At 46.5% G+C, this 26,647-nt stretch overlaps 1 protein-coding gene across 14 annotated transcripts in view; it reads left to right on the top strand.

Annotated features, from left to right (window-relative positions):
* The window catches only part of SFXN5 (sideroflexin 5), a 104,046-nt gene that overhangs the window by 9,934 nt on the left and 67,465 nt on the right, over positions 1 to 26,647 (top strand). For 6 of the 14 annotated variants that reach the window (XM_082315567.1, XM_082315565.1, XM_082315566.1 and 3 more), the window contains 2 exons: positions 2,030 to 2,098; positions 13,753 to 13,830. In XM_082315567.1, the coding sequence (XP_082171693.1) occupies positions 2,030 to 2,098; positions 13,753 to 13,830 (147 nt within the window). Of the gene's footprint in view, positions 1 to 2,029; positions 2,099 to 2,233; positions 2,411 to 3,090; positions 3,303 to 13,752; positions 13,831 to 26,647 lie in introns of all 14 variants that reach the window. The other 8 variants (XM_082315569.1, XM_082315559.1, XM_082315558.1 and 5 more) reach the window with 4 other exon arrangements.

The raw sequence follows: 26,647 nt of genomic DNA on the forward strand, positions 1-26,647 counted from the left end.
GCAGTGGGAGAGGGACGGTGGGACGTGGGAGCGCTCGGGATAACGTGACGAGGGACCAAGTGAGTCAGGCGTTAGTCACGTCGCTCCCTGCACCACTGGCAAGCATCGGGCAGTAGCGATGTGGAGGACAGTGGCATCTGCAGAGATCTTTATACTGAAAATAAAAGTAAGGCAGCAAAATGTCAAGCTCGCAAAGGCTAGAAAGTACCAGAATTAGCGTTAATTAAATCCATGCTAATTAAAAACCACTGGGATTTTTTTCTGAAGTTATGCGAAGCTATTTTGTTTAGTTGTGGGCTTTTCTTTTTTTAGTGCAGAACATGGAAAAATAACAGCAGAGAGTTTTGTAAGCAGCTGAGAACGGGGTGTTGCAACGCGAGGTGGTGGACAGCAGTGTTGCTGGAAACTGCCATTAGAGAGGGATTTCTGCCTGAATAAGTAGGCAGTATTATTGGTATTTCTCTCTGCTCAGTGGATTCAGCAGAGAAGAACCAGCATGTTTCATAAAATGATGCCAGGCTGTGATTAAATGCCATTCTTGCTGCTTTATCCGTATTCCAGTCCTTTATTTATAGCACGCTTCTGCATTACAAACGCAAAAAGAGATTCGCCTGCGCGTGGCTGGAGAGCACCCAGGGCAAAGGGGTCCCAATATTCAAGAGCAGCCGGGGGCCCGTGACCTGTGTCCTTTCTGCATCCGCGATGGGCTGCAAATTCCTGGTGCAAATTCTGCTGGGGAGAAGCCGCGGGGGAGAGGGCAGCCACCGGCCCGGGCTGCCCCGTGTCCGTTTGGCTTTGCCGATGTCTGGATGAGAGTTCAGACTGCGCTAAGGCAGCTCTGGCACTCGGCCTGCATCTGCATCCAGACGAAAGAAGCCAGAGGGATGAGGTACACGTATCCTGAGTGCTCTTAATATATCAATATTTCATGGTCCGGTGCTTTGGGCTTGCCTAAATTCAATTTTTATTTTTATTTTTTTTCCTAAATACTGAGTCAAAACTACTCTCCTTTCCTTTGGAGCTGCCCATGATCTTTCCAGCCGATTTCCCAGACACCGTCCCCTTTCTCTCAGACTGTTCCCAGTTCTCTGGATCCCTTTCTGATCCTTCAGACACTTTTGCTGCTCCCGACAAAGGCATCTTCACCAGCTTTTGCACAGCATTATCCCTATGCACGCACGTCTGGATTGGATTTTTCCAAACGTGCAACTAAGAACGAGCCCAAACGGTGAAGCTGTGGTTTATTTACGTGTGTTAAGGTTCACAGTCCATCTTCTGCTCTGTGTAGGGACCGGCACAATGAAACCCAGCCCTAGTTTAGCGCCTGGACAATTCTGCAATGGATGTAAGACTTAAAACTGGGTTTATACTTGTTCTCATCTTTTACCTTTCTCATTCTTCCCATCAAGGAGAATGCTACTTGCTCCCTTGTTGAGACTTCAAACTCATTTTTGAGCGTTTGAAAATATAATTTCACATACCTTTTCTTTCCAGCAGCACATGGGTGCGGGAGTTTCTTCACGAGTCTCTCCCCAAAATCCGGGACCCTGCGGTGCTGCTGGTCCTGCGGGATGGGTGCTCGTGGGAATGGGGACAAGCAGCGCCGGGACGCTGCTAAAGCCGTTGCAGGGTGGGAATTCCTTCGACAGCATCGCTCGGCGTGGGAGGTCCGGAGCAGCGCCGTTGGGTTTTTGTGGCCTGAGACATCTCCCGGGGGTCCCATAGGGAGGGTTAAGCAGGCAATATGTCTTTTTTTGGGAAAAAGTAAGGGATATTTTAGCAGCTTGATAGTATCCCTTTATTAAAGCATCTATATTGGTGTCCTGTTAATAGCAACACTGCTGTTAGCAGGGTCCGCGTCCTCATCTTTCCCTTTCAGACTTTCTATCACAAATAACCAGTGAATAGCTTCTGTATTATTTCTTTTTAGTTGCTACTTAGCTCTGCAGAGGAAACAAAACCTTTCCCTGCAGCAGGTGAAAGGCAATTTCTAACTGAACACGTTTTGTTTTGTTTTCCTGTCTTCCAGACTTCATTTTATGGCAGATTCAGGCACTTCTTGGACATCATTGATCCGCGCACTCTCTTCGTTACTGAGGTAAGGTATATGCGCCTTGTTTTCCGAAAATACTATTTATTAGTTTGGATTAAAAACAATTTCTTCTGTGAACAGCAGAAGTAATGAAGTCAGGTTTCCAGTGAATTTGTGTCTCACAGTTGATTTATTGCCCAGCTGAGCGCTGTTAAATCCGTAGCAGAAACCTGCTCTTTATTAGACACCAGTGAACCCACACCTGTCAGTCTCCCATCTCCCTCTGGTAACCGCTGAGACCCTGAGCTGCTTTCAGGCAAACTTGACAGTGATGCCGCCTTCTCAGAAGGAAAATTTCCTGCAAGAAGAAAAACTCAGGTGAGTAGCTGAGAGAGCAAAACTTAACGCTTCGTGGAGGAAATGAGCGGGGTGGGCTCGCGCCGCAGTTTTTCAGTGGCCACGCTCAAGAAGACCTTTTCCGAGCAAGGTGTTTGTAGTTTTTCCTTAGTTATTACCCTGTTTGTAACAGGCCTTTGGGTTTCTGCCCCATTTATGTTTCATTTAGTGTTGTCCAGTGTTACCACATTTCCCTGCTTTCATAAAATATTAAGCTAATAGTTGGGAATCCTTTAGAAGAAATATTTCTACTGGTGATCTGTTGGTCAGAAAACTTAGGATTTTCCTTTCAGTGAAGAGCAGCTGCCTTTTTCTTTTTTCTTTTCCTTTTTTTTTATTGAAGTGGAGTAGCATAAGATGAAAATATACGTGCAAGCAAGTCTGAAAACACAGGGAGCTGAACTGCTCACTGTAGCTGGTGGTGAACTGAGTCCAGTTCCTTACACACTGTGATGGCGGGGGGAGAAAAAGGCCTGATGCAACTTTAAATAATCTTTTTCCTTCTGAATCAACTAGCTTTTTTCAAAAGCATCAGGCTAAGATGTATCATGCGGCTCATTTTGAGTACCTCTCGGATGTGTGTCCAAGAGAACCTCGGACAAAAAAGCAGCTGTTCTTACAGCATCACGTTGAAGATCATCCTTTCCCTTGTAAAAACACAGGTTCAGATCAAGTCTGAGATCAATTTTCAAAAGCCACCAGCCTTGATACGGAGCTCGGTGGCCGGGAGAGGTAACCTGCTAGCAAAAGAACATCGCAATTCCAAAGAGACTGTTGGCCATCACCGTGTTGTGATAAGAGGGAATGAAAATCACAGTATTACCTGCGGGTACGGTGCACTTTGCAGATGCCGGAGCTGCTACTTAAGGAGGATGTAAGCACGTATGCCAGAATAAAAACAAAACTACACACTAAAAGCTTGGTGCCGCTCTTACCTTAGCAGAGATTGAGCGTTAAGCACAACGCAGCGTGGATTGAAGGAGCGTGGTTGACAGCGTGGGGAGTCCTCCGGTGTGCGTTTGTGGGGGTGCAGAGGCTGTTGTATGTAGCTCGTGAGCTCTCTTTATGTATTTTCATAATTTTGATTCTGAAATGCATAAATAGATGCAAAGGGCCTTCACTACCTAGTGATAGTTTTTGGAGGGAAAGAGGGGATACTTTGCATGCAAAAGGGAATGGGATGTTGGAGAAGGGAGACTGTCCTTGGCCATTTTTGTCAGGCACTGAGAATGCTAATTAAACACCTAAAGACAGTGGGGAAACTGAGGCTCAGAAATACATGGATCCAGACAAACCCCCCTCTCTCAGGGGGCTAATTTGCACTAGAAAGCTTTGCAGAGTTGGTACTTGGTAGCTTTCCATAAGCGTGTGCTGTCCAGGCACTGCTGCTCTGGGGCACGATGTCTGGGTCAGGATGCGCTCGGGATATTTGGGGGTGAACACGGGTCCTGGGCTCCGGGCAGCGGCACCACCAGGTCCTGAGTTGAGGTCACTTGGAAGTGAACTTCTTCTGGTAGGACAGAAGAAACAGGTGATTCTGCTCATCCTTTTTGGTGGATTTTGTTAGGCCTCAGCTTGTTTTGTTTTCCTCTTTTTGGAGAAAATTCCGTTGCATGGAGATCATCCATCCAGTTCTGTTTAGTTAAAACGTCTCTTCCTATGGGAATGTTTCCATGGTCTAATGATAATCCTCACCTTTCTCAAATCTCCATTTAAGCCTGTAGCATGTGTATGTATGTAGTTTGTTTTTTTTTAAGCCAGGTAACCCACTGTGCATAACGCAAGACCAAACTATTGGTTTTTACAATGGCATTAATACAGAAAAAAAAGACAGAATTCCCAAACCTGCTTCTTGCGTGTCCCCAAAGTGGGGGGGGGGTATTTCTGTGATTCTGCGATGCTGTATGAGTGAACCTGATTGAGGTAGTGATTCTATTTTTTGCAGTTACAAAAAGGGTTTAAGGAGAACGTGCTGTGTTCGCATTTGGGATGGGGTAAGCACTTTCACGTTACGGTTACAGTAGTATAATGAAACAATTTAAATTGAGCACTATAACTCATTTTGGTTTCATTGTGTGCCCCAAACCTGTAATTCTGTCTGCCCATTTGGCTACCTCTAGCAACAAGCAGTTCTGGTTCCAGGACAGGTGTTTTAGGTTCCCGAAAGTCTCGCTTTTTCCCTCCTTTGTGAATTTCTTGCTTTTTTAAGGGCTGAATCTCTTCTGCCCTTGAGGGCAATTACCTTGCTTGTCACGCTCCACTGAATACAGAGGGCATCCAGGCTCTCGGGTAAGCTGTCTGTGAGTTGGGTGCCTGCTCTGAACTTCGAGGTGATCCCTCCTGTGGCTCGGCCGCATGCTTTTCCACCTTCCCGGCGTCCCCTTTTCAAATTGTTAGAAGTTTTTTGAAGCGGTTGGTAAGGTTAGGGGTACCGAGCGGTCAGCTGGCGTGACTTAATTTTTGCAGACGCCTTTTGACGAGGTTCTAGGAAAGTGGGACCTAGGGGAAAAAGCGCCAAATCCGAGTGGCCCATTTTCATCCTGGAGACAGCTGTCAAGATCTGAGTGCTTCAAGCAATTCTGGAGCCCAAACTGAACCTCAACAAACGAGGGAGGTTTGGTGTCCTGCTCTGGGGTCTAATAAGCGTAGGTCTGAACTTCATGGTCCTCAGGAATGGCTTGGTGGCTGTCCAGGGAAGGAAATGCCCTCCGTCCGTTTTCTTTGGGGTTTTGAATTATATGATAGTGATGCTTCAGCAGGCCTTCTGCCGTGCGTTTTGTGAAGTCTACGTGAGCTCTCCTTCCCTGGAGAAGTTCTCTTGGCAAAACAGATACGAACACCTGGAGTCACGGGAAGCGCTTCTCAAGAAGCTGCGTCGTTGATTGACCCGCTCGCTGTGCTCTGTGTATCTGCTCTTGTGCTTTAAAATACTTTGTATATACGTGTAGCTAAAGGCTGTTTGGTTTCATTTGATAATTTAGGTGGCAAATTAAGATCTAGAAAGGGTTTGATGAGAAGGCAGCCGTTTACGGAGAGCTCCTTCCCGCTGACAGATGGCTGCATCTTTCAGGCCCGGGGTTCTCGGGGAACAAATAAATTGCTGTTTGTCTTGGAGGAGCTCTCTAGCAAATGAAAAAAAAAAAAAGTAGATAAATGAGTCTCTAATGAGAACGGAGGTTAATCCCATGGAAAACGCTGGGAAATGTAATAATATTTTTTTTTCTACATCTTTTTTTCTTTAATTCCTGTGTGTTACGCCATTGCATCCTACTGGTGGCTGTGTTTTGAGGAAGGATGAAGTGATCCCTCTGAGCGGGGGGAACCGAGCACAGTGCTAACAAGTATAATTAGTCTCAGTGACAGGCCTCTCTTACTCATTTATTTTTTTCAATAAAGCAAATTCTTAACACAATTAAAAACTTCCTTGTCTTTTTAGAGGTTCTTAAGCATTGATCCTCAAGGGATGCATACTGAGTACTGGATTATGTTGTAGCCGTACTTTGCAGTCTGTGAACTCTCAAAAAGAAAGCGTGTGCTTGTGCGAGGCACGTGCCAGGGGCAGCTGGAAGCCAGTTGCTCCAGTTTTATCTTTACCGGGTTCTGGTAGAATAATTATCTGTATCAAACTCACCTACCAATTTTACTTGCTTTCTGAGCGCATATGATATTGAAACAGGGCACCGACCTTGCGTCAATATTGCACATAACCTCTAAAAAGGTTTTCTCGTGTGCTAATTCATATAATTACTGGCTTTCTAATGAAATAATTTTTTTTGGCAGCTGCAAATTTGCAAACTTTTCCAATAAGCAGGAAATGTGTCGTTTCGGAGGTCGAGCCCAACAAGTCCTGTCGCTGAGGCCACAAGAAACCCCTCGGTGGGTGTAATGCCTGCTTTTGAAATGTGTGAGGTTAAAATGATTGGAGTAATACTTCTAATTGCTCTGTAATTAAGGTCCATCGGGAGAAGCAGTAGGGACCAGCAGATATTTTGATAAGGCTAACTTATCCCATCTGACATTAGCCTGGACAGACTGTTAACGCTCTGTGGGAAGCTCTTCATGGAGAAAGCTGTGGATCTGATAATAATTCAAAGCAAAAGTGAAATAAGAATTAAACTGAGCGCAGTGGGGCTGTGTTATCTGCTTTTGCTTTATCTCATTGTTCGAAGCATAAATCTGCAGAGCGCTGAGCATCTTGCATTCCCATATTTGGGTTTAAAATGGAAGCAGGATTAGATGTATGTTATTTATATGAACGATACCTTCTTACTCAGCAGATTGACTGTCTGTGTTTATTCAGTGTCACATCTGCTGGCTCTACTTGAACAAAAAGTTTCTGGCTCCTGTTGTCTGTCACTGTAGATCCAATACAATAGGGCCAGCTGGAGTCAAGTCTGCCGTATGTATCATCCGTAGAGCAGCGAGACAAAATCGGAAACTGTTGAGTCGCTGATGGCAGAGCACAGCTGGATTTCCGTATCCCACGTCGAATTTGTGGTGCCAGTGGCCAGAAGACTCTTGCTTTGGATCGCGTGCCAGTAAGTCATCGTTGGTCCGAATGTGGAACCAGCGAAACTCGCAGGCACGCAGCGGGTCATCACTGGGCTAATGCGGCCTCGAAACCCCGATACGAGCCCTGTACGAGCAGAGTGAGATGCGAACTGTTCCAGCGTGCCCTGTCCCATCAGTGGATTTTCTCTTAAAAGCCTCGAATGCAGAACTTGACTCTTTTTCTGTTGATTCTGTAACAGTAATGTTGTAGTGCTACTGGCATAATGACTGTTATTACGGTCTGTATGTGCACATATGGGTTTCTGGAGGCAGCTCTAAGCCATGTGTAGGCATCAGCCGAGATCCAAGAGAAGACAAAGCACAGATCTTTCAGACAGAAACAGTTTGCCCTTGAGCAAGGAGGACGAGGTGAAAAAATCAGTACAAGAGCTCACGTGCTGGAAGGAGGTGTCTGACGCATGTACGTGTGTGCAGTCATCTATGGGACCCAAGGCGGTTGTCCTCTGTCGCACCAGGGTGCTGGAGTGATGGCCGTGAGGGACTTGGGGTGCCAACAAAGGATTCCTGGAGGTGGCCATCAGCTCAGCGTGGTGTGGGCTTCTGTCCTGCTGGCATCTCTGGCTTTGTTCTTTCTCCTCCTCTCTTTGGCATGCCAAACTAAGCCCCTAACAACATGGTTCTTCAGCAACTCTCTGTACAAAGACTGAAACATTCTGCTGATGTAGTCCTGCAAGTGTACCCCAGGCAACGACCTTCTGAGTCAACGCCTCTTGGCCTGAGTCAGGGCAGAACAGGTTACCTTAACTCCTTGCCCTAAAAACTATGGATTAAATCTAAGCTGGCTCATTCAGACTGAGTCAGGTAGTGGGTTTTGGCTGTGCAGCCGGCTGGTGTGGCTTGTGCCATGCGGCTGAGCACTCTTCCTCTCCAAAAGATGCCTGCTGGCGGCTGTCCTGGCCCATGGTAACTCCCAAACGGTGACCGGGAATCACTTGGCAAGAGGGCCGGATGGTCTGAATCAAAACTATACCAGAGATCATGCTGATGCAGGCTCATGCCCGGGCTCCGACTTGTTTAATAGCACAGCCATAACCATAAAACCCAGGCTCATGGGTCAGTGGTCGCCCGTTGCATCCCTCTCACGGGTCAGTGGTCGCCCGTTGCATCCCTCTCACGGGCTCACGGATCAGTGGTCGCCCGTTGCATCCCTCTCATGGGCTTAGGGGACTGAGCTGTAGTGCCACGACTGGGTGTTTTCCAGCCGTGTTCAGCCTGAGGCAAGGACCGACCCTTTTTCCAGGGACTTCTTGTTGTTGGGTAGTGTCTCCCAGGTGGACGTGGCTTAGGCCGCTGTGGTGGAGCACCAAGCGCGGAGTTTGTGCTTCTGAATCGCTGGGCACGGTAGATCCCTGGCACTGCTTCTGGGCTTGGGTTTGTAAGAGCATCCTCTGGGTGCAGATGGTCTGTCTAGCACCCTATTGTGAGAGCTGAGACCCCATCATCCACCACTAGAAGTGCTCTAGTTTTGATGAGAAAAGGGGTATGAAAGAAATGATACATCCTAGTAAAAACTGCGGTTGCAGGGTTTTTTTAAGTGATGCTGTAAAAACTCAAGTGACACTTCTTCCTACAGATAGCAGTAGAGAAATCAAGCAACAATAAATATTGAAACAGTAGCACAACCTTGTAGACAGACCTCTTTTTTTCCCTGTTAAAATGGAAATGAAGTGTAATCTCAGACATTATCAACTATCATAGTAATGCTGTATCCTGCTAAAAGCCAGGGAGTGGAGCTGGTCGGCATTTGGAGCTGTTGCATGCTGTAATTTCCCATTTTTTGGAGACTCTGGTTAAAAGAATGCGCTTGACTTTTCTAGAAGGGATAAAGGGCAACCGTGTACTTTCACTAACGAAATTTTGAGGCTGTGGGTCGTTCGCTAAAACTACCTGATCACCTCCAAGCCACGTGAAAGGCGTCGTCTTCATGTGGTCCTTGCGTCCCACTTCTCTTCGCTTTCTGCACCACCCTTTTGTCGACCTCGGGACCCATCAGCAGCGTTGGTCTAGGACTCTTTTCTCTGAGAAAGTTCCCCTCTCTCCCCATGGAGCTGAAAGAAGAAATTCATGAAGACTGCAATGTTAAAAGCAAAATCGGGCTTTTTTGTTTTCTGTTTGTTACCATACTAAACAAGATGGGATCTGGCCAGGGTTGTTATAGTAACTACTAAGATTTCCTCAAGAGAAGGAGAAAAAAATAGAACACAGACCCATTCATCTATTACTTCCAGTTTTTCATTCAGAGTTACATGCTGTTCTGTGTAGATAATTTGCAAGACACACAGTGTAGGTAATTTCAGTGACAAAAACACATACCAGTAATGAGCACAAATGGCTCTCCAGAATGTTGTGCTGGCAATCCTGGGTTTTTTTCTAGCTCTGGAGGCAAGAAGGGTTGTCTTCCCTGGATCTGCAGTCATTAGTCATTCAGCTGTCTGGCTTTTCACCTCTGGATTATCAGGCTAGCTGAAATATTATACAATGATATTTTATTGATGCTTGTGCTAGGTCAAGGCTTTTTCCTAATACCATATTTTTACCATGAGGCCGATAGGGCAAGGAGCTATCAAGAACAACTTCAGGAAGCTCAAGTCCTGTTGTGATGCTGTATGGTTGCTCTTCTTCACAGGTTGGAAATGCCTGAAGCAGCTAAAAATCCTATTTGTTTCTCATACCTGCAGTGCTTCATGGTTTTCTAGTGATCAACCAACACTCTTAACTGGTCTTTCTTGTAGTTGGTCATTCCAGCTACAGAGCCCTGAGGGTCTTGCTGAAATGTGAGCCTGCCCAGAAGAGCATGGCCACGTGTCCGTGCCGTTGGATTTCATCCCATGTGCCTGTTTCTCAAGGTCAGCTTTTCTTCTGTATGAGATCTTCAGCCCTTCTGGAGGAACAGCGCATCACCCGGTGCTGCGTCACCGGAAAATAGCATCCTAATTCGTAACTCTTCCTTTTTGTCCGATGTCAAGAGGACTTGGCTGAAATAATAAGGACTCGTTTCTCTGTCTGGGATATTGGATAGACGTGGAAAAGTCTGACAAGTGATGGGCCTTTTCCACTGAGGTATTCAGGAGGTGCTTACTTATGCTCCTAAAGAATGCAAGCTCCTTCCAGGAAAGGACTCACGTATTCACTCTGTCACTTGTGTATTTTTTTTTTTTTAAGATAAGTTTAAATTTTAAGACAGATTTAGCATATGTATACATAAGGGAAGGGGGCTAAGAGTTAAGACACAAATTTTTGTTGCTATATACAGCTTATCTGTTATGTCGTCTTGGATGATTTCTTGATTCTCCTTTTCTGGAGAAGAGGAGGCTGAGGGGAGCCCTCATCGCTCTCTGCAACGGCCTGAAAGGAGGCTGGAGCCGGGGGGGTCGGTCTCTGCTCCCCAGGAACAAGCGATGGGACGAGAGGGAACGGCCTCAAGCTGCGCCAGGGCAGGGTTGGGTTGGGTATTGGGAAAAACTTCTTCCCCCAAAGGGCTGTCAGGGCCTGGCCCAGGCTGCCCAGGGCAGGGGCTGAGTCCCCACCCCTGGGGGGATTCAAAAGAAGGGCAGACGTGGTGCTTAGGGACATGGTTTAGTGGTGGGCTTGGCAGTGCTGGGTTAACGGTTGGACTGGATGATCTTAATGGTCTTTTCCAACCTTAACGATTCTATGATTCTATGATGGCAGTTTGGTTCAAGCAAGCAGCTGGAAGAGAAATCCACTGAAGATCGCTAAATCCACAGAAACCTCATCTGCCTTGGCTGAAAGCAGTGGGAGGCTGGAAGGGTGCTTAGGGGAGGCGTTATTTCTGCGTGCTGCCGCCTTGCTTCTCCCTGTGCGCCTGCTTGTGGCCACTGTTGGATCAGTTTGAGTTGGGTGGATGTTTTTTCCGAACCAGTAACAAAAGCTTTTCTATATCGAGTCGTTCTCTGATTTTGGGAGTAAGGCACAGCGCTTCCAGAGTGAGCTTTTTAGGTGAAATGGGTGATTGCCTCGCCTTCGAAGAAGGGGGGAGATTCTTGAACACACTCGGTCATACTTCATCTTTGATATTCTTTGTAAAATCTGTAAAAACTAATGCTATAGTTTTCTGATCTTCCTAATTGCACAATAAAATGGGAACAGAAGAGCAAAAAGAAAGTGCTCACACCTAGCACTAAAATATAGTCCAGTTTTGGCCTTGACCATCTTTCTTTGGGATCCTTCATGCTCTTAACATAGCCTAATCCCCTTTGGGATGGGGAATGAACATGCCAGCAGTTGAGGACGATGCCAAAATCTGCAAGTGGATCTAAGTCCCATCTGGTAAGAGAAATCCGGAGCAGCTCTGGGAAGTCCGGAGCGAGCGGCTTAGCGAAGGGCGAGAAGACCCGTCAGCAGCTTTTTCTGCAGGGGCATGTCGGGCATGGAGCGTGGGACAGGCTGAGTCAAAGAGGGAGCCAATTTCAGGACAACACACCCAGAAATACAGCAGAAAGCAAACAATTTATCACTTGTTACATGTGTGTAGTGACACAGGGCCGTGAACTTTGGGTTGGTAGCACTGACCTCACCATTAGGACCCAACACGAACAAGCCCCATCTCTGAGCCCGCATTTTGCCAAGGATATCTAGTTTTTTGCAGCGTTCATTCGTATCTGATGCTAAGCCTCGTTTGGCGTCTTTGTACAGACTCTCCACTTCTGCCGAGTAGCTGCTAATGCGAGAATATATAAAATATATAAAATACCAGGGCTGGAAATAACGTGGCGCTGATGATGTGAGCGCAGCCAGTGTAAAAACGGTCATGGATCCGATCCCAACCCGCTTGCTCTGCAAAGTGAAGGAATTGCCACTATTCCATATGTCCTGTCTGTTGAATGTTTTAAGGACAATAGTCATTCATTAATTGCTGCTTTCAGGTTGGCGTAACTGCTGGCGCTTCCAAGGAAACAACCAAGTAGTCTTTGATGTTTGCATGAAAGGGAGAAAAGTAGTTTCCCTGCAACCGATCCCATGGACGCGAGCTGGTAATGAGCTCAGGGACGCTCGCTTTATTTCCAGGAGGGTTGTGAGAGCGGAGCTTGCCGTGACGACGAGGAGCCTTGACACGAAACCGCTAAAAGCTTTAGATGAGCCACCATCACACTATATGTTATTTTAGACAAAATATTCTGTATTTATGAAATGTCTTCCGGCACTAATATTAGAAAAGCTGCCAAAACAACAGAGCTAGTGCAGAAATGTCAAACCGAAGTCGATGTTACTCATCTGGATGACAGATAACCTGCAGGAGGCTTCTGAAAACATTTAGCTGAGTGATTTGTTTGCCTTCAAATATTTGGGAGCCATTACTCGCTGATCTGGTGCTTTCTGCAGGCTTGGATAAGCAGATTTAACCCCACCGAAGCCGCTCTTTGTATCCTGACTTGTTCCTCTTTAGCTTGGAATAATCAAAGAATCTTTCTACTTGTCTGCTTCTGCCCTGTGGTTTTTTTATTTCAAGAAATATATTTATATAGAGTGTGTATATATGCTCTGTATAATATAATGTGTATATATATATACACACTATGTTTTTTTCCTTGTAATTATTATATATATATATAGTTTTTGAAAGTATTATATGTATATATAAACTTTGCTTCAACTGCAGAACACTTTTTTATATTCCTATATACATGAATAACTGTTCTGGGAGTAAATTGATGATTCTGACAGGCTGGTAGCATGGCTTAATGCTCTTGTGATCCCTTGAACACATGAAATGTGTTTATTCTTCTATTTTATGACAGTGTGAGGAAGGTCTTTATTTACACACGCATGGATTTGAATCGCTAGCGATAGTCGGATTCTAACTTTAACTGCACTGATGACTGGCTTTGGTAATTTTAGAGAGAACATAACCCGTTGCGAAAACCCCGTCTGAATGAGTGTGTAACAGGCGCCGTAAAAAAGCAGCACGGGTCAGCGGTGCAGCGTAGTGGCACTCTGAGATGCGTCTGAAGCATAGGAACATGTCACGGTATTTCGGATAAATTAACTCTACTGGAACTCAGCACGCAGATACAAAGCGGTGCTGTTGCGTTGCCTTGCGCGCGGTTCAGTGCTAGGTCCAGCGGAGCTGCTCTTCTTTATAGGGCTGTGCTGAGACCGGGCTAAAACTTGCTGCGTTGTAATTTTTTAGCGGCCCTGAGTTCTTAGTGGTGATGCTTAATATGTGCAGGCTCCTACCTTGCTCCTCCCTTCAGCTGTAGCTCCCCAGTACCTGTACTGGGAGAGGGCGTGGGAGCAAAGTCAGGTCTTCAAACTAGGCAGTTTCCCCGTGGGCATCCCTGGGAGGTATTAATCTGAGAGTCGGCGTGGAGTGATACCGATGTCTTAGGTGGGTATTCCACGTTGCACCTGAATGTATCCATTTTGTCTTAAACTATTTTCTGCCTTGCAGTGAGAACTCGTTCATCTCCAAGGTTTATCAAATCTCTGGTACCACACTGAAGACACTCAAGTTTTCATGATGTCTTCTATAGCTGCATTGCAAGGGGGGGTTTTTTGTGTTTCCTCTTTTATTTCTTCCTCTCTACCACTTCTGTAGACAGCAGGGCTGTGCCAACCAGCAAAACAAGTGTCCGTGCATCCTTTCTTTTTTTAATATCATAGGGGTAAAAGGACCCATCATAAGGTTTGCACAAAAGAAGGTATAATTCTATAACTTCAATTCATTGCCTTCAATAAAACGATTCAGTGCGGGATAAGCATTGCAGACCACGCTACTGTTTTATTTGCAGAGTCGTCTGAAGGAAGCTGTGCAGTTGTTGGAGGACTACAAGCATGGGACTCTGCCCCCGGGAGTCACCAACAAAGAGGTAAGAGGAAAAAGCTTTTGTTAAATTTCTACTTCTTCCTGCAGTCTAAAGGAGGGAGGATGAGGTGGCATTTTAGGCTGTGTCTACAGTCAAATGCACTACTGCAGGGCTTTTTTTGGTATTTCTACTGGTAAAATCCCATACCGGCGCTGTTCTGGTGATTGCTGACTGCTGCGATGTTGCTTCTGGTCCCTTGCAGCTCAGCTGCCAGTGTGTTATAGTGAATTTGGGTTATTCCGAAGTTCCTACATTATAAATGTTGCGGAGCAGAAGTGAGAGCAAGGGGCTTGCAATACAAACATAAAAGATTTTTATTTAGAATAAGTAGAAAGTTTGGGATTTCTGACTTGGAGAGTTATCAATTACCTTTGGCCAATGCTATTGCTTCCCTTTCTATAGCAAAGTGTGCTTGTACAATTAAAAAAAAAGTCATTTTCTTTATTTAGCTGAAGGAAACCTTGCTGTCAGTCCTGTAGGTTCTTGTAGCAGCAACTGTGATGCATCAGCCCGCTCTCCTACTATGTTCCTGTTATAATAATTGCGATTTCTTCACTGAAATAAATGTTGTTTGGCCTGCATATAACCCCCTGGATGTCCTCACGTTGTGGATGATACCGTCAGTAGTGGTACTTTTTGCTGGGTGATGTTCCTGCTGTTGGGATGGAAGCTGAAGGAGGTTGTGGAAACCCCACCGATGCGAAGGTCTTTGCAGGGTTCAGGTAGCTGTTGAGAAAAGGGTCATTTTTGGTAGAACTTGATTCTGCTTTGGGATGGGCTGGGTGATCTCTCCAAGACCCTGTCAGTCCTGTTTTCTGGACTTTTGCCTGATATTCATCTATATGAACGCATACAACTTGGGAAAGCAGAGGCAAGTATTGCAGAGGGGCTGGACAGCTTTTTGAGCCTTTGACCTCCAAATCAGTAGCATGAAACAGTAATCATCGATTTTTTTCTTGTGGGTATTATCTCAAACTCTTTTCCTTATCTGTCCGTGTGCGGACACTTGACCATAACATGGACACAGGGGCTTTTTTTGCGGTGCATGTTTCTGCATCTAGCACAAAAGACTTCAGTCCTGTGTAATTTAATGTAATGTAAAGAACAGCACGAATCGATTGGCAGACCTGCTTCAGGAGCTGTAAGAAGCGGCCGTGCCAAAGGACCAGTGCACCTGCCAAGTAAACAGGGATGGAAATGGTAGAGTGCTCTTCTCCCACGCCCTGTAGGTCAAATAACCCCTTTATTTTTTTTTTTCCTGTTCACCTGTGATAATTTCTTCTCAGGAAAGGCAAGTATAGCAGGTAAATGAAGAAAACTGAGATTTGCATTCACTTTCAAAAGCAGCTACTTGTGTGGTAGGTGCTGTGTTGGGAAAGAGGCATGGTTTCAACAAAAAATAAATGGGAAATATCCCCTCCCTGCGTGATGTGCGGTACGAGGCATTGCTCTCCTGGTCTTTTGGTGTCACTGCATTCTTTCAACCATAATCTGATGGTAAGAAAAAAGAAACCGGGGTTGAGGAAAGGAGAAAAGCAAAGAATGATGCAGCAGCAGATGACTCAGTTCCCATCTGCCTTCAGGCAGATGAAATACAAGTCATTCACTGTGGCAAACCACGCAGACTTTTGACCTACATTTTGGGTTTGCATAGTGACAAACCTAGGATATACCCAGAGTTCATTCGGAATTGCATTTAGAGAGGGCAAACCAAAGTATGGCGCTGCTTGTTGCTTTCAGTCATGACGACGTCTGCAAGAGGTGAGCCTTGTTGTGCAAGTCAGAGGGGTTTGAGTGTGAAATAAAGGTATGGGGCGGAGGAGGAAAGAGAAAACGGTGCCAAAAATGCCTTTCCTAGAGAAATGTTGGCACAGCAGTGTAAAAAAATAATATTTTTTGTAGTAAAATCTTGACACGGTTCTCTTTGATCACAGCGTCAGTTATGGTAGAGGGGTTTGTGTACTTTGGGTGACTGTAGGATAAAGTAGCTCTCCCAGGAGGAGCCTGGGGTGGAATTGCAGCATGTGCTTGTTACTGTCTTTAACTATGCTTTGCTGCATTAATTAAACCAAACCACTGGGAGAGGTGAGTAAGCCCCGGGTAGATCCCACCCAAGGCTGTGAGGACTTGAATGTTCACCCACAATACTGCAACCTCTCTAAAAAGGGTAAAGATGGAAGGGACCTGCAAGCAGGTGACAGTCAGTGTGCTCAGGCTGCAGCGGGACAGGAGCAACCACAATCATAGAATCACAGAATCGTTAAGGTTGGAAAAGACCCTTAAGATCATCGAGTCCAACCGTTAACCCAGCACTGCCAAGTCCATCTATACCATGTCCCTCAGCACCACGTCTATCCGTTCTTTAAATCCCCCCAGGGATGGGGACTCAGCCCCTGCCCTGGGCAGCCTGGGCCAGGCCCTGACAGCCCTTTGGGGGAAGAAGTTTTTCCCCATACCCAACCCAACCCTGCCCTGGCGCAGCTTGAGGCCGTTCCCTCTCGTCCCATCGCTTGTTCCTGGGGAGCAGAGACCGACCCCCCCGGCTCCAGCCTCCTTTCAGGCCGTTGCAGAGAGCGATGAGGGCTCCCCTCAGCCTCCTCTTCTCCAGGCTGAGCCCCCCCAGCTCCCCCAGCCGCTCCTCCCCAGCCTTGTGCTCCAGCCCCTGCCCCAGCCTCGCTGCCCTGCTCTGGCCACGCTCCAGCCCCTCCATGGCCGCCTTGGGGTGCGGGGCCCAGCGCTGAGCACAGCATTCGAGGGGCGGCCTCACCAGTGCCCAGCACGGGGGGACGATCCCTGCCCTGCTCCTGCTGGCCACACCGTTCCTGACACAAGCCAGGATGCCACTGGCCCTCTTGGCCACCTGGGCACCCTGCTGGCTCATGTCCAGCGGCTGTCGACCAGCACCCCCAGGCCCTTTCCCGCCGGGCAGCTCCCAGCCGCTCCTCCCCACGCCTGCAGCGGTGCCTGGGGTTGCTGTGCCCCCAGGGCAGGACCCGGCCCTGAGCCTTGCTGACCCTCACCCCGTGGCCTGGGCCATCGACCCGGCCTGGCCAGGGCCCTCTGCAGAGCCTCCTGCCCTCCAGCAGATCGACACTTCCACCCAACTGGGTGTCCCCTGCAAACTGACTGAGGGTGCCCTCGATCCCCTCATCCAGATCATCATGAAGCAGCCGAAGCTGCCTTGTTAACCTGGAGAAAGGATCCATGAAGCCCGCAGGTCCTTCTTCACTCCTGGAGCTGGCTGGTTGTCATGAAACGGGAGGTTGAGCTAGCGGGGGGAAATTGGGCAATAAAAGCATCAAATGCTGTTTGGCAGTCTTGCGATCCTTCTGGGTGAAGGTGAATGGGAACTTCTGACTGAGTTAATTGGGAGCTTCCCAGTGTGGCATGATGGGCTGGCCAGCTCTTGGGCCATGATGGTGATGTTCCTCGAGGGACACCTGAAAACCCTGAGTCCCTGTTGTCTCAATGCTCTTCTTCTCCCAAGTATGCTCATGAGTGGACTTGAATAGGCTACTTGCCTGCATATGGTTGCAGTGAAGCAGGTGAAAATCTTCAAAATGTGGTTGTTGATTATCTCTTGTGAGAGCATCCTTATCGCCGTATAGGTGAATATCCTTGCAAGCAGAGCCACCAATTTAGAAACAAACTTCTCCTGTCGGAGGGCATTACTTTGCCGTTTTAAGTTGTGGCATTGAAAATTGCAATTAATCATTGCACACGTGGATATTCTTATGTGCTTTTCTCTTTGCATCAAAGGTGATCTTTGTAGTCTTTCATTGGCGTTAGTTGTTTCCATCCCCTGGGGCATCTTCTCATCATGCAGCTTGCATGGTGTCCTTCTGCTTTTGTGTTTACTGCTCTGCTGCAGTCACAAAATACTGCTGAACTTTCAGCTCTGCCAATGATGACCAAAGAACTCAAAGATGATCTGTATGAAAATGGGGTTTCCTTGACTGCTGAGGTTGTGGTGACATCAGGCGTTGGGTCCTTCTCCTATTGATTAGGCAAATACTCTCCGTTCCTTCTCTGAGGTGGAGAGGAAGATCTAACAGTACATCTGATGGAGGGAGGGCCGTGGTTGCTGTCTCTGCCCGGAGGACGCAGGGCTGGATGCAGCTCTCGGCGCCTGCCGCGGCACTTGCACTCGGAGCACCGGTTGTTTTCTGACTGCAGGGCAGAGGGGAAGGTGGAGGGGAGCGTGCAGGGAGAGCTGGGTAGCTGGCAAGCTTGCCAGTGCTGAATTAAATAAGTGTGCCAGATATATGCAGCTGTAAGTGGCTCATTAATTACTGGTGCATTTGCAGAACATACGATGTGCCGGTTGATTGCTTTGGGGGAGGGGAAGCATCTCACTTGCATAGATAGCACCCCAAATTTTCTATCAGTGAACCAAAGATGCCTGGAGAATGTATTTTTGCTTTCCTCAAGCTAAGTTTTACCATTTTTATGGCTTTTCTGTGCACCGCTATCTGCGAGATGGACTCTGGCTACAAGGCATTAACAATTTGCAGTTGTTCTTGTGCTAATTCGGGAAAGGGGTTTGATGCAGCTCTGGAGAGGTGCCCACTTTGTGGCTCGCGTGCACGGGTTGATGGTGGAATAAAAGACTGAGCCGTCTGATGTTTTACGTAGCTGATAACTGAGTGTCACACACACCTCTGATGCACTGATGAGGTTGCCACATGCTGGCAGAAGACCAGCAGATGAGAGGTAATTTGATTTTGGACTGATTTTTTTTTTTTTTTTTTTACCCCTCTTTGACTGTGAACAGAGCTAATCACCTCGTGCTCACGGTGGGCAAGCAGTGTATGCTGGAGTAGTGACTTGGCTCATCTGCCTTGGTAACGCAGTTGTATCTGAGAGAGGCTAATTCGCTATTATTGCTCATCAAAAAGGCTGGGTAGAACTTTATGTGATGCTCGAGAGAGAAGCACTCAGCTTTATCTCCTTTGTTTAAGAGCTGATCCAGGTTTGGTTGCTACAGCCCCTTAGAGATGCAATTGCTACCCTTATAACAGGCTTTTCAGGCATGGATTGGGTACGGCACGTGTGTAGAAGAGATGCCTGAATGGTCTTCTAGGCTTCATAATCAGAATTAAAATCATCATCACCTTAGAAGCCTTTAAAAAGAACACTTTGGGCAGAGTTTTAATGCATTAGCTTTTGAAGAACCCAACACACCCCCACCCCAAATATCAGCTTTGAGATCAAGAAGACAAGTTGTTTTGACAGAGTCGTTTCACTAATCTCCTGACTGATCCACTTTTGTGGTACGGCGTGTTTGACAGTGTTCAAATTCCTTTTTTTTTCCCCTCATTCAGAAATTCGTGGTTCTCATGAAGGATGGCAGGCAGTAGCTGAAAGCATAACAACAGCTCAGCACAATCTATATCGCTTGCTGAAATGGTTTCACCACTTGAAAATGGAAAACATAAAAGCCTAAAGCTATGTAATGTCAAGTATCTCCTCCACACTTAGCTTCTTGACAGGATTCTTGTAAAGCGAGTCTTTCTCTTCTGCATTTTCGGAGCAGATTTTTCAAAATGAGCTGAAATGGAACAATTATGGACTATCTAAAGAAAAAAAACCTCTGAAGAGCCATAATCATCTAAAGAAAAAAACTCTGAAGAGCCATAATTGTACTTTGCTCCAGTTCCCCATGACCAGTTTCCAGAATAAATGCTGCTTCGCTCCAGTGACTTGCTCTGAGATGATTCATGGACACCAGCACTGCCAACACCTACATCTCTTCCACTTTCAGGTCTCTCACACTCATCCAGTAGCTCTTGTACTTGCTCTTGAACTGGAGTGATATTACCGCTCGGGGAAACGACCATTAACTCAAGGTGGTAAAAACCTATTTCTTGGGCGTCATTAGCAAAAATGAAGAATTGATCTCTTAACTGTCAATAGCTGCCAGACTGCTGATAGCTTTCTATTGAGGGAAACCATAGGGTTTTTTCCTACATTTAAAAAATGTTTTAAAAACATGACTTTTATCATAGGTGTATCAATGATGTACTCAGCAAAACAGAGGAGGAATAGCTGCTTGACAAGTATTTATTCAGTGCTACGTACTGGAGCAAGAAAACATGCTCCAGTCTCTGCTTCTTCAGCTTAGCTTATTTACCCAACTTTTTCTTTGAATATTTAAGAGCCAGGCTTGTTTTTTGTTAGATAGGAATTGAGTGTTTCACATTCCACTTATTAGGATCCCACCAACCAGAAACATTCTGTGTAGTGGAAATACCCCGCACTGTAATTAAGCCCCGTCTCTGACAGGCTCTTATGATTGCATACTTTTTCTCTAAATAAAAAGATATTACTGGTAATGCAACCATTTAGGGTGTATTTCTGTTCTCTTGGTCATTTGGGTTAGATAGTTTAACAGGATTGGAGAACATCCTCGGAGAACGAACTCCCTGAAGGCATTGGGGAGGTTTGGTCTCCTGGTGGGGGATTTTGGGTGGTTGCTCGTCTTTGCGTTGGGTGGTTGAACTCCACGGATCCAGAAGTGTTTGATGGAAGAAACAGCTGTTTCTTATCGTGGTTTAGAAGCACGAATTTTTGCTGTGAAAACTTCAAGAGAGCTGGTGAGTTTAGTAAACTTCCTATTGCTTGGTTCTGTTTGGTGACCGCATCCATCGGCGTCCTTCGTGTGGCTCCTTCTGCAGAGGGGAGTGCGTTTGAAGAGCCGGCGTGCCACCTGATGGCGTGTATCCCCTTTCACCTCCTGGTCCTGGAGCAAGCTAAAAAGCAGTAGGATCCTTAGAAGGGGGGGAAAAAAAGGAAATGGGTGGGATTCATGTTGATGGGAGAAACCGGTTGGGTTGTCATTTATGTCCCGTCTTACCCAGCTCCACAGGTACTGTTGTATTATTGCCTTTCTATGAGGGTTTCTTCATCTCGTATGTTCTTTGCACTTTGTGCTCCTCATTTAAGTGGTCTCTCATTATACTTAAGCAACCTTTTTAGCTTGCATTCCTTACAGGCCGCTCTGCGGCAAGACAGAGATGTGGTAAAGGCCCACTGCTGCAAGCCGGTTTTAATGACGGTTTCCACCAGCGGCTCCCGGGGTTGGCAGAATCCGGCCCTTCGCACGAAGCTCCGGTGGCTGGTGCGATCTGCGAGTGGGTAGGTGAAAATGACACACACAAGTGCACCGGGAGCCAATTTGCAGCAGAAGGTATAGACTGTAACATATCCAATTCTAAACAGGGCAGGCAATTCCCCAAACTGCCTCCTGGAGGGAATCTCCGCTGGAGTAAAAAGGTTTCATTTGAGGGAATACTTTCTCCTATAAAAACCGGGGTGGTAAAATATCAGCCTGATAAACAAGGACGAAGAGCCAGCTTGCTTAAAAGCAGACGTTTTCTCTAGCTCGGGAGGGTCGGTGCTGAGGTTTAGCCTCAAACCAAAAGGCTGTACCAACTGCAGGGCGTAATGATGTGGCTTTTGTCCTTTATCCTCAGGCTTCTTTCGCTAATTTGTAGGATTGCATCTGTGTCCTCTGTGTGTGTGAGTCCCTTTCCCAACCTGTCCAACAGACCAGCACAGATTGGGGGAACAGATTGATGCTGGCATGTCAGCAGTGGTAAAAGTTAAGAGAAGCAGCACTCGGCGGCTATCAGATCCAGAGAGATTTAAATCACTCCCGTTTTACGACACAGCTGCTTTTTACTGTGTGATTTTTTTCTGCTCAGTGCTGCAGAAATGTGCATGGCAGAAAAGCCCTCTTCAACATCGATGAACATCAGATGTGGAGAAAGATGTTCAGGCACCGAAGATCTGCCTTGGAAGGACTGCAGTAAGGTATCAGTGCTGGGGAGGTTTCATTACGAACTTCAGGCTGCTCTTATCTTTCAGCTCTTCTCCCAAGATGCCTTATATTTTTATTTTCTTTGCTAGAATTCCCTGCGGTAATTCCATGCTTAAACTACACTGCTGGCATGCCCAGCAAAATGTCCTTTCTGTTGCGCGCTGAATCATTTTTGCCTTTGAAATTGGGGTAGAAATAGCTGCTGAGCTATCAGCCTAATATCGCTTTCTCATCAGCCTAATATCGCTCCAAATATTGAACAGCAGCAGCCTGTTGCTGTTCAGCAAATATTCAGCAAGTATTGCTGCTGTTCAATATTTGGAGCGATATTAGGCTGACGAGCAAGTTAGGATCAGAGCCCTGGTTTGCCCCATTTGTAGATTCGTACCACTCTGTCCTAAAAACTTAGTATCTAAACAAGAAGTAGAATACAGTCTAAGAAATACGGCGATGAAGGTTCGTCGTCCTCTTCTCCCTCCCCTCTGTCCCGTCGGTCCTGAGCTCAGGCTGGCACCCCGGCTTCTCCCTATGGGCCTGCCAGCAGAGAGAGGTAAAGAGCCACAGAATCGCAGAAGTGTCTGAGGGCTCTTCGAGTGCCTTGAACGAGGACTTGCAAGAGTGAATGATGCTTTTTCTGTGCAAGGTTTTTATTTTTTAATACCAGCATGGGGCCAATAGGAGGTTTAAAAACTCGTATAATTAACTAAATGCAACCCTTGTACATACGCAGTCGTTAGTCTTACAGGGATGACTCTGCCCTTAAACGTGCACCCCCAATAAAGATGGTACCTATTAAATTTATCATTCCCTGAACTTTATATGTGAACTGGTACAAATTTGTTCTGTGCCCAGAATATTGCAAGGGAAAGTGCGATGCCATGGCAGCGTGAGCTGATCTAAGCCAGCACTGCCATGTCTCTGCCTCCTCTCCTCCCGGCCATGTGTTCCCACCTCCTTGCTGGCTTGCACTGGCACAGCTGGTTCAGAGAGCTGATCTTAATAAAAACTAAAGCTCCCTTCCCCCACTCCCAAAATGCTTCATTTTTTTGATTTGAGCAGCTCCCTATATTTTCTGTCTGCTCTGTGTTGTCTGCACAGCGCAGGGGATGGAGTGCGTGCCGAGGATGGGGAGGGACGGTGGGGCTGTGGTACCAGAAACATTTACCAGCTTGAGCTGCTGAAGAGATAAGTCTGGGATGGAGGTAGGAAATTAATCCAAGTTTCGTAAGACCAAGACTAAACATCTTGAGCTGTGGATCTTTTGCTGACTAAAATTCATGTCGCTCGAGACACCAGGTGTTGAGATTTTTGATCCATCCGGATCTTCCTCTTTGTCTGCTGGAGGATCGTAGCCTAATTCAGGCTGGGGGGACCTCAGGAGGCCATCTAGTCCAACACAGGTCCCTAGATTTACTGGTGGAAATCTCTCTGTTCATTTGACTGCATGTTTACTTATACATGCATATTAAGATGCATGAATATCTATTTGTTAGAAAACAAGATAGCAGCGAGACAGCTCTATTACCCAGTTTTGTACCCTTAGAAACTCCACCCTGAAAGCTTCACCCCTTCAGCATAAGGGGGTGGTTGGAGGAAAAAAAAAAAAAAAAAAAAAATGGAAAATAAACCCAAACTGAATGATCTGTAGTGAGAGGAAAAATGCAGCTTTTTGAAATTGTCCCTCGGAGACAGACACTTGCTATTCTCCAGCCAGCCCCTTCCTGCGAGCGTTGGCGGAGCATGAACTGTGGTGTGTCAGTTGTGACTTCTCACTCTTCAGCCTTTCCAAATGCAGTTTTGGCAACTTGCTGTTTTGAAACTGTTTCATTTCTTCCCCATTAGTATCAGTGAAGTGAAAAGAGGCTCACCAGCTTAATGGGCATATATTTATTACTGTGTTCTTCCTTCAATCATGTTAGCAGCGGGAAGAGCTGCTCATGCTGTCCCAGACACAGCAGAGAACAATGGATCTATCAGAGTCTAAACAGCATCCCTTTTGGAGAATAATAGCTTTTCTTAACAGTGTTGATGAAGAGCGAAGAGGTCCATTTGCAGTAAACTGTACTTTTTTTATTTTCCCCTCTGGTCTCTTGCAGGCTACGATAAAACCTAGATCTATCGGTTGTCCTGCTGCTTCCTTTTCTTTGCGAGAAAGTAGCCTGTTTGCTGGTCCAAGGGCTGAGCTTGGACCTTCTCCCTTCTGCAATCTAAATATTCTTTGTGACGCTAAGATGGTTTAAGATGGGTCAAGCATTTTAGGCATCACTTCCAGAGTGTCAGAGGACAAAAGGCGCCTAGGGAGCTTGAGTAGAAGTGTTGTAGCTTAATGCACCTTAAAGAAACCACGCTGAATGCTACTGTTGATGCTCTTACTCAGTTACAAACCGGCTTTGCTTCATCTCATCATTTGAGGATTAAGAGAGTTTATCTAAATTCACGTCTAGATTACAAATCAAATGAGATTTGCAAGCTCCGTATGGCTAAAATAAGCTGAGACAAATCTGATCTTGAGCAACCTAGTTGGATTAGCAAGCCTGGTTTCCAAAGCTGTACTTTAAACCATTTAATGGCATCTAAGTCCTTCTGCAACCCTGGTGCAAGTAATGGTTTTCTCTGAGTGCTTCTTACTTAAGTCTTTCCAGTAGAATGCTGTGAGGATTAATTAGTTAATGTTTATTGAGTGCTGCGAAGCTGCAAAGTGTTATTTAAGTGCTATCTTTTTTTATCAGTCGGGACTTGATTCTGTTTCCACCTACACTTGGTTTTGTATCTGTGTAAATCTGTGTATTGCACTGGAATTGCTCGTGGTTTCCAATCCGGTTCCCAACGCCGAGGCGCTCGCCTTGCCGTGCCGCCGTGCGGGCAGCTGTCTCAGCCGATGCTCTTCAACACGTGGATTTATTCGAAGGCTTTATGGTTCTGCAGATGGGCAGCAGCTCCTGGCGCTGAGGCTCAATGGTGCTTCGGATGGGGAAGGAGTTTTCCATTGGCATCCAAGAAGAGCAGTGGCTTCTGGTGCCTCTTCTGCTGGCTTATTTCAGTGCCAGGTGCAGGGCAGAAAACGTATAGATACCCTTTGTGATTTATCCCACGCATTGGGCCATTTGAGCTTTATCTCCTTAGAGCTAAAATCTTTTTAACGTAAAGATTATTATGAGCAGGGTTGTAAAAGGTCCATTGATGAGATTCCCTACCGAGGAGCAAGTGTAGACAGTGGTTTATGCTACCTTGTTTACCATCTTTATTCGTAAAGCCAGACGTCAGATTCCATATACATTAGCAGGGAGGGTTAGGCACCTCCGCCAGGTTAACAGACATTCAGGTGACATTAAATGTGGAACCAAAAGGTCTGGGGTTCCACCACTGCAAATCTATAAATCTTGCTAAAAGCATTCAGCCCTAACCGAATGCTTGGGCTGGAGCTTGTGGTGTGCGTTTGTCTCTATGTTAAATATCACTTTTCAAGAAACGGGATTTTGGGACTGAAGCTGGAGAGAAGTGGGAGAAAGCCACGCAACGCATGAGTGATCGCACTCCTGGGGGAGAAAGTATGGGTGGAGAGCGAAGCAGAACGCGTCGTAGCTCTGTCGGGCTGCACCAAACTGCCTTGAGTTTGGCACTGGTGGTTAGTTTTAGTGAAATACTAAAAATAGGTGGATACTTATTTCTTTCCGTGTTACCTGCTGAGAGGTTCTGGGGATGCTGCCTGGAGCGGACGGACCACCGTAAAGGCCTTGAATAACTGGGAAGGCAGTAGGGAAGAATGCGGTGCTGTAAGAGGGGGTGATGTGTTGGAGAACGCAATGCAGTGGGCACTTGGGAGATCTTCATCCATAACCGTGTAAACTTAAACACCAACAAAACCTCTCAGAAGCATAGTGGAATAAAAGTGGAATAATGGCAGTGAGAAGCACCTGCTCTCGAGGATGGACCTTCTGTTTCAGCAAGTTGGGCTTCAGCAGCGAGGCCATGGATGGGCGTTCTTCTCTAGCTGCACTTGCTGTAGACGCTACCTTCTTGCCAAAAGGGCTGCGAGGAGCAATTTCAAATGGAAATGTCCCACAGTCCTGCTGGCAAAAGAGATTGTGCAAGTTTTCCAACGTGTTTAACCTTATAATGAAGATTAATATGAGCTAAGCCTGCTGAGGGGGTGCGGTGGAGCTGCTGCTGAGCGCTCCTCGTTCAAGCTGGTGGCTCTGAGGAAGGACCCGATCTGCTCAGCGAGATTTGTGGGAGATCTGTTTGGAAAAGGTGTAGTGCTTAAGTCTGGGATTCCTAAATGTTCTAGCATAAAATCTTCAACTTTCATCAGACTGCCATTGGAATCCAAAAGATAGAATCATAGCATGGTTTGGGCTGGAAGGGACCTTTCCAGGCCATCCAGTCCCACCCCTGCCATGGGCAGGGACAGCTTCAACCAGATCCGGTTGCTCAGAGCCCCATCCAGCCTGGCCTTGAATGTTTTCAGGGATGGGGCATGCACCACCTATCTGGGCAACCCGTTCCAGTGTTTTTGCTGTATCTTTGCAAGCCACGCTGAAGTCGTTATGAGCTGCAGGTGCTTGATGCTTTGGGATGTTTTTACATCTTGAGCCAAACCCAATTTGAGCCAGAACTAATCATGTAGGTCCCATCTTGACATCGACGGGGAGAAGCAAGCACTGCTGGCGTGCAGGTTATCCAGCCTGTACTGGTCATCAGTCGAACTGCCTGTTTTCTGCCCGCTGACCTAAAGGAAATCCAGAGAATTTGCTGCAGTAGGCATTCCTTATGTTGTAGACGTCGGTTAGAGATGAGTCCCACCTCTGGTGCCTTACTCTGGCCATTTGGCTACCAGTTAAGGGGTCTAGAATGAAGTTAAAACTTGTTCAGCGTCGTCACTGTCACTTAACACCAATGCGATGCCAGATCCCCGTTGCCGGTCTGAAGTGTTCCTCCGTGAATTTTCCAAGCACGGTAAGTTATGCCTTTTGAGCAAGGTTTTGTCTTTTCTTTTTT

This window comes from Platalea leucorodia, assembly GCF_965183815.1.
Source record: "Platalea leucorodia genome assembly, chromosome: 6".
NCBI lineage: Eukaryota > Metazoa > Chordata > Aves > Pelecaniformes > Threskiornithidae > Platalea > Platalea leucorodia.